The sequence below is a fragment of the Pollicipes pollicipes genome, unplaced genomic scaffold, assembly GCF_011947565.3.
Source record: "Pollicipes pollicipes isolate AB1234 unplaced genomic scaffold, Ppol_2.1 Scaffold_4295;HRSCAF=5057_pilon_pilon_pilon, whole genome shotgun sequence".
In the NCBI taxonomy this organism is placed as follows: domain Eukaryota; kingdom Metazoa; phylum Arthropoda; class Thecostraca; order Pollicipedomorpha; family Pollicipedidae; genus Pollicipes; species Pollicipes pollicipes.
Window position 1 is genome coordinate 22,649,583 of NW_023596461.1, and position 8,055 is coordinate 22,657,637.

The window sequence follows — 8,055 nt, forward strand, 5'->3', positions numbered from 1 at the left end:
GTTTTGTACCGAGGTAGCCATCTTGAAGACCACTCGGTGCAGTTCATAGCCCTGCCCTTCTTAAGGTCTAAACTCCTCTAGTTCCTGTACTTTACGCCTGTGAAGACGTGCAGAATATTTAGTTATTATATCAAGGTCACCCAGGCCGTCATAAAGCAATCATAACGTTATTTAAATTGTACCATTCCATTAGTCATCCGGGGATGAAAGCCAAGGAAAAGTTAAGGCTGTCGAGTCGTTCATATCTGGTGTTCGTGAGCACGACTTGCAGCATTTCCCGCTGAAAAGTATACCAATGGTTAGAAGTGAGCTTATTTTGTCATATCTGACTTTGCTTCAATGTCTCCATATGCGGAAAATCAAAAAACAATCACGGATCGGCAATGCCATCTTGGCAGGCCAAAACGTCAATGTTTGTTGAATTTTGTAACCGCCTAATTTCTGTCTCTCATTTCGATAACTATGTTTGCGATTGTCTGCGGGATGGAAGGAGACGGAGACGAAATATAACATACTGACTAGTGACTGATCCATGGTCAACTCTGTGCCAAATAACACTGTTTCGTGCTGCGCGACATGCTAAAGCACAGTCGACAAATGTCTCCTTTTGGACGTCGGGCACAGGTCGGCACTTGAGGCTTCGATCCACGCGTGGCTGGTGCTAGTTCTTGTCGCGCTTTCAGCATGATGACATTTTATTTAACACACCTGACGTGCGGATGGCCCGTCCGAGAGAACCAGCCTCCGGTACAAAACATCCGACCTCACTGGAACGTTTGTTACTGGGCAAAGTAAAGAAGCGTTGGAAGTCGGCACTAGCAGGTCCGTGGCGCATGTCGAGCCGGGTACACTCGCTAACGCCGCGGCCCTCTGTGTCCTGAAAGCCCGCTTCTACTCAACCTACTTAAGGCATCTGTCACCGAGTGGTGGTACATCATCTGTCACTTGCTCTCCCGCACCACTTACTTTCGGCGCTTCCACCAGGCGGCGTGTCTGCCGTTACCCCCGGATGTCCCAGCGATCCGTCACGGCTGTTCGACGTGTTCGATGTTCAGTTTGTTGCAGTCGAGCCATTTCTCTTGATGCTCATGCAACCGCTGGTAATTGCGCTTGCTCTATTATGAACTGGCTTGCGAACGACACCCAAAGGCAATTGACAAAGGTGGGAAAACATCACCGTACAGTTGTAATGATATGGCTTGCGCATTTTAGCAAACCGTCTTAAATGTGACGCACTGAGCCTTCTATAGTGCTGTGGAGTGGAACAGACGGAACAATCGTTTGTAATTGAAACTCCAAGCCGACATGTTTTTTTTTATTTTTTAGTACTGTCAAGCAAAAAGCTGTACAAGCATAACCGCGTATGGGCTTCTGGGTCGACAGGAAGTCGTACCTCACATCAGAACTCATGGCAGGAATGCAAAGTCATACAGTTGTACGACCTATTTCGCTGACCTGGAGGCACTGGAGGCCATCACAAGATAAACAATAACCTTCGGCAGCAATATTAGTACAGTTTTAGGACGTACTATACGCCAGCTATACGTCGCGTTGCACAACACTTTTATGGTCAATCATTAGGTTGACCATATTGCTGCACCATCTTCGCTACGCAATACCTTTATGGTCAACATTTAGGTAAGATTAGCATCGACAAGCACGAAATATTGACCGTCCGAAATGACTGATCGTCGTCGCGTTCCTAGGCAGGGTGTCGGCCATCGAATGAGGATAGGGATCTGAGGACACATGGACAGCCAGCGTGGGTCTCTGGTTTGTGCAAGGCTGCTTCCGTTGTCTCGCTCCTTTTCGTATAGCTTGGGCCGTGACTGTGTGATTTACCCCCACCTGATTCCGAGTTACTCGGTTTGGAGAAACTGAAACGTGCTAGTGTGCCTGTCAATCTGGCACGATTCGGACGCTACATCTCATGTTCATTGCTCAGCTGTATTTTATTCCGTGGCGATACCCTCCTTTGATAATGGGTGATCAGAGTAGACTTGTGTCTAATCTCTGCAGACATAATCTCTGCAACCCTGAGGCCTAAATTGGTAGAGACATAGGCAACCGGCTATACCCAAAAGCCGCCTTTGGATGCATGAAGTGCGGTAAGTCACCCCGACGGTTCCAGGGACATTGTGGCAAGTATGCTTTACATATGCGTGACGACGTTGTCAAACGTATGCATGCATAACATTCAGGAAGTATGGTGTCAGGGTTCGTCATGCCCATGGTCAGGATCCTGTCCGTTCTTGGATGTTGCAGCCCCGGCCGTGTTTGCAGCGCTACGGCGCCCCTCTCCCTGATATCCCTCGACATCAAACGGCTCGGCATAATCGTCATCTCTCGCGCCCATCATCGCTGCCGTCCCGCCGCCTGTCGGCTGACTATCGAAGCTGAGGTTCCTCTCGCTGCCGGCTGGCATACAGCCGTCCACTAGGGGTATCGCATAGCCTGGCATTGTCTGCTCAGCACCAATGAGTTCTGTTGGGCTCAGAGCACGGTCAGTGATGAGATTCACATCTGTTGCGTGGTTTGGCAGCTTGATGGGTTGATCGTCGTCAGGGAACACCTCGTACTCAGGCTCGTCCGCGATGAGCGGCGCTAGAGTTCCATCGGCGTCGGAAACGCTGCAGCCCGGGGGCGACGCAGGTAGCGGAGGAGGCTCTGGTGAATGCCGCGTTGTGTGATGCTCCGCAGAGAAGCTGGGCTCCTCGTAAATCGCCTCGCCGTCGTCGATCTCGCTGCAAGAGGAACATGTTTCGCTCTGGCCCGTCGTGCGCACATAGCGTCATCTTCGACTATGAACAATCATACCTATCGTTTTAGTTACCTCACGACGTCACACAGGGCCATACGAGTGCGCAGTGACATGTGCTCGAGGTGGAGGGGAATCATTCATCCTTCTTTTAGAGCGTTGGGACATTGTTGCAGGGCGTGGCATACTCGCATGATTATAGTCGTGCCAGGTAGGGCCATATTGCGCGCTCTCTCTGTTTCTCTGTCTCTCTCTCTCCTCTCTCTCTCTCTCTCTCTCTCTCTCTCTCTCTCTCTCTCTTCTCTCTCTTCTCTCTCTCTCTCTCTCTCTCTCTCTCTCTCTCTCTCTCCTCTCTCTCTCTCTCTCTCTCTCTCTCTCTATCTCTCTCTCTCTCTCTCTCTCTCTCTCTCTCTCTCTCTCTCTCTCTCTCTCTCTCTCTCTCTCTCTCTCTCTCTCTCTCTCTCTCTCTCTCTACCTCCCCTCTTGCCTCCATGGGCGAAGCCACGCCTCACATTTGACTGGGGTCTGTGTCTGGGTTGGTCTTATACCGCATCGTCAAACCACAAATTAATCCCCTCGGGCACAAAAGTTAATGGACCCACCCCACCCACCCCAGTGGTGGTTACTCTAATGCTTGTCGCGCTCCACATTACTGCGCCTTCAAAGGTGGCGGATTGCAGAGGGCCGGCGATGATGACACGAATCAAGAACAGATAGGATCTGAACGAGCACTATCATTATCAACCGATGACCAGACGGTGACTCACGCACTTGTACATACTGGTGAGGGGCGTTGTGGGGAGATTGTTCTAACCTGTATACGCTGTCAGTAATGGGCATGTATGTTGGGTTTTCGTTGAGGAGTACCAGCTCCATGTTGTTGGCTTGCACGCCTGCGGCCCCATTCCGGCGCTTCCGGCGTGCTTCGCCTCGACGTCGCCTCCCGGTGCAAAACATGGCGGAACCCAACAGCACTAATAGGGCTGTGCCACCAATGACTCCTCCGAGGACAGCACCAAGGTAGTCTGCAACCAACTCGGCCATATGTAACTGCTTGCAATGGGAATAACGTGACTAACAAGCGTTAGCGAAAATAGATACGATATGTTACGATGTCGGTTTGACATGGTCATTTCTACGTCTTTTGCGTACACCTACCCCCCCCCCCCCCCCCCCCTCCAGACTTCTCCAGATAATTTTGCCAAGCGTTGTCAGCATGTGTGACCAGAGTTATTTCTCCGCATGTGACTGCGCAGTTGGCTAATGCATTGTGATGTCTGACAATCCCCCGTTCTTGTTTCAAAAGGGAGATTCCTAGGGCTGAACGCTCTAGGAATCCAGCCAGTCCGACGGATCCTGAAATTCTGAAGCACTCACTTAAAACTCAATGCTTCATCTATGTCAATGGTCTAAGTTATGGGTCTGAGGTTTTACGCGATGACGTTTTACTTACTTGTCATCCTCGGCATCGGGTCTTCACGTTCATCAAGCTCATTCCGGCGAACTGTGGGATGAGCCACATCTTGTGACTTGTCACTACATTACAGAGGTTTTTGGCAATTTTACTATTTCGAGCGCTCGCTAGCGATGGTAGATCTACGATACTTTTCCCAACCAAAAATACATTTAGCATGGAAGACCTTTTTCCACAGGTGACTGCGTAGTTTGCTAATACACTGTGATGTCTGAAGATGTCCCGTTTATCTTTCACATGGGGGCGGGGAGGGGGAGCTTGCCGCTCTAGGAATCCATCTAGCCTGACGGATCCTGAAATTCTGGAGCGTTCTTAAAACTTAATGCTTTGTTGGCGTCAATGATCTAAGCTACATTGCTGAAGTTTCATTTGATGACGTTCTACTCACTTGTCATCTTCGGCATCGCTTCTCCACGTTCACCCAGTTCATTCTGCTCAACTGTGGAACAAGCCACATCTTGTTAGTTGTTAATTTAAAGTGTCTGTTTGCAACTTTATCAGATCTGGGGGCAAGAGAAAACTGCACCGCATGAGGCGATTTTTTATCTCGGTGCGGGGTACGATTAAGTTGCCAGTCGAGTCTGCAAAGAGTAGCTCGCTGTGGCGTAATGCCATTGCCACGGAAGCCGTCCCGTGAGTAGTGCGCAGCGGCAGTGGTGTACCGTCGGACGACATCAGATGATTAGTGGGATACGTTTTACCAAGGCTATCCACTTTAATGTAGCGACTGCTTAGAAGTTAAAGGTACCGAAATGACGGCCTACCGCCAGTAATATCGATGAGCAAGGCTAGAAAAGGGAAAGCAGAAGAGACGTGATGCGGCGTCGGAGTCTATGCGCTGATGCAATTTAAAGGATTACTCAATGCGGCTTCCTCTTTTTTCAGCCGAATTCGATGTCTGTACAAAAGTTCAGTGGAAAACAGCATGGCAGTCCCTCAGCATTCCCCAGGCCAATGCACAATACGGCAGGCAGGAACATATTTGCGACAAATTACAAATTGGTTGCATTCTCTCCCGTCGGCGTAAAGGCATCCCAACAAACTGGCTGAGCAGGATTGGTCTGCGGCGCGTTGTTCTGTGTGGTCTTTCACATTGGTCTTCAAACGGCCTCTGAGTGCTGGTCTGAGTGTATTCTTGACGCATGTGAATGTTGTACACATAAATGCATCTATTGGAACAGGCGTTATTCAAAGCTAAGGACTAGATCTTGGCTTGATTCATCCGCAGAATACCTGCCTGTGAGAACGTACCCATCGCCTCCATCTTGGAATCACAGAAGGTGGGCCGGGACCATTTCGGTGCATTGCACCGGATTTGACCGTTGGTCCTTGGCGAGTCGTCGCAGGTAACATTGATGACTGCACCTTCCGCAGCAACCATGGTCTTGCTGTAGATCAGTGACGCTTGCTGAGCCGGGCTTCCACAGAGGCGTGGTGCTGTAAGCCCATAGACAGCACCGTAAGCGGCCAAAACGCGGCGATGTGGGTAACGCCGCTGGGTTTGGCGACCATTTTTTATACGTGATGGGCATGTCACATATCGCGACCAAAGAACATATGCCATCCATCTTATGTCATATTTTTCAGACATTATATATATATATATATATATATATATATATATACATATATATACACATATATATATACACATATATATATATATTATATAACAAATATATTATTGTTCAGATCATGGCATGGTTACTGGCTCGAAAGGGACATCTCCGCACGCATGTTCCCTATTTCACGGGCATTCTACATCTATGGCGTTCAGTGCGTTTAACTCCAGGTGGGTCATGCGTGCGTAGTCGATCAGGTCACCGAGAAACGCGTCCCCTGTCGTGTGACAGTCAGCGCGCGGTGCACTCACGTCTCTGGCAGATGTACCAGTTCCTGGCACCGCAGTCATGCGCCGGTGTGATACGGCCAGTTTGCCGCACGAACTCTCGGCACTCTGACGTTGTACCTGTCGACAGGGGTCATCCAAGCAGCGCGTGACAACCCACCGGCGACACGCTTAAAAAGTGCACGCGGCAGATGCACATCATGTTACACATCTGGGCGCGTGAGAAACAAGATAGCCTGCCTTAAACCAGTGATGTTGAGTTAGCCAGAGACACAACTTGTCAACTGACCCAGCAGCTGAACAAAGGCTGACTAATGGGAGAAAAACTTAGCGTTCTACTAATCTATCAGGCTTGCTGACTGATGCAGCGCTTGTTAATCCAGCAGTGACACGGCAGGCCCGTGGCGAGACAAGGCTAGCCGTGGCGGCTGTCGGACACCCACCGTCGGCAGCGTTGCGGTCTCCGGCGACCCAGACGTAGTCGTCCAGACCCGTGGGCGCCGGCGCCGGCAAGGAGCTGAGTAGACCGACCGTCATATTGAGCAGTCCGGAATCGTCGGGTTGGAACAGGGTGCCATCGGAGCTGATCGTGTGGCAGGCGTCTTCAGCTTCTTTTGCAGTCAAAGACTCGTTGAACAGGTGGTAGCATCGAGTCATGTCGGTCCAGGTTTGCCTAGTAGGTCGACCCAAGTCATCTAGGCACCGGCGCCAGGACAGGCCTGACAGCGGCGGACAGGGCTGTCAGGTATAATCTGGGCGCTGTAGACTGCGTAGTGCGTATGCTACATATGATGAGCATTACCTACTTCTCACATCTTTGTTATAGTAACTGCAAAGTGCCCATTTATCAGACTCAGTCTTTGAGTCACACATGTCCTAAACGACTAGGCTGTGCATGTGCATGTCATAAACTGTGATGACTGCCGTTAGACATCACTACACACCCATGGCTTCAGTCTAACAGTAAATGCAGTCACGGTTTTGTTTCGGTAGGTTGTAGCTGTCCAGTCAGACTGTGACGTCATTGCACCCGAGGGCAGCAGGGTATTTCGACTAGCGGCGCCCATGTTGTCCAGTTGCCGCAGATTTGTAGGTCAAAGGAAATAAAACAAGGAAAAAGCTTGCTCCAGCGACACTTTTTGCTAGAGCGCCTTTGCCAACGTGGCAGGTTGCGAACAAAGCTTCCCTTTCCCAGCACGCTTCTGAAAGAGGGACAGCAACCTCAGCTTTAAGAGGTGAACATCCTCATTGTGGAGGGTCCGACGTCATGGCTTTCGACGGTGGATGATCAGCAGCGGGGGTGGCGCTGGCACCACACGGTGCTGACCTGTGCTGTTGGCCACGATCTGCAGCTCCAGCAGTCGGATGGAAGACAGGTCGCTGTGCGGGTCAGCCGAGGCATCGAGCCGCACCTCGACGAAGCGAGACCCTCTCTCCGAGGGCGAGCGGAGGAGCGGGATGACGTACTCGGACGGGCCCCGCCGCGGTCGGCGACGCGGCTCTGCCGGCGGTATTGTCGGTACACAGTCGCTGTACTGGCCGGTAAACTCGGAAACAAGGCTGCCGAAGTCGGCAACTTCCAACAGAAAACGGTTGGAAATTCGTTACCGCCGCCAGCCGCGCCTGTTTTGCCACACCCTCCGCGGTGCGGATGGTCGCGAGCCCCTACCAAGTCATGTCCAATTCATGTCCACCGAAGAGGGACCTGAATCCCTGCATGAGGTATATGGCTTCCAGTTAGAGTATTTCAAGCCGCCTCTGACCGTTGGCCAGCTAGGTCGGATGAACACGAGCTTCAAATTCACTATCAGAATGTCACATGCTGGAAGTGGTGCGGGCTGAATTCGGTCTCATACCGACCAAAAAAAGCAAATGGAGAGAGCTAACTAACCCACCCATTTTACGCCACGATGAAAATATTTTCATAAATTAGTGTCACGACGTGAGCACAATTGCACGATCAAATACAACATA

The 8,055-nt window shown here is 50.8% G+C and overlaps 1 protein-coding gene across 1 annotated transcript; it reads right to left on the reverse strand.

Annotated features, from left to right (window-relative positions):
* Positions 1-1,280: 1,280 nt before the first annotated feature.
* On the reverse strand, positions 1,281-7,582 carry LOC119096569 (uncharacterized; the record flags this gene model as incomplete). The annotated part of the gene is given in 8 exon segments (XM_037219473.1): positions 1,281-2,744; positions 3,573-3,783; positions 4,212-4,262; positions 4,621-4,671; positions 5,484-5,669; positions 6,106-6,201; positions 6,525-6,800; positions 7,409-7,582. Coding segments are annotated over 7 exon segments (1,341 nt in total). The 3' UTR covers positions 1,281-2,212.
* Positions 7,583-8,055: the final 473 nt, after the last annotated feature.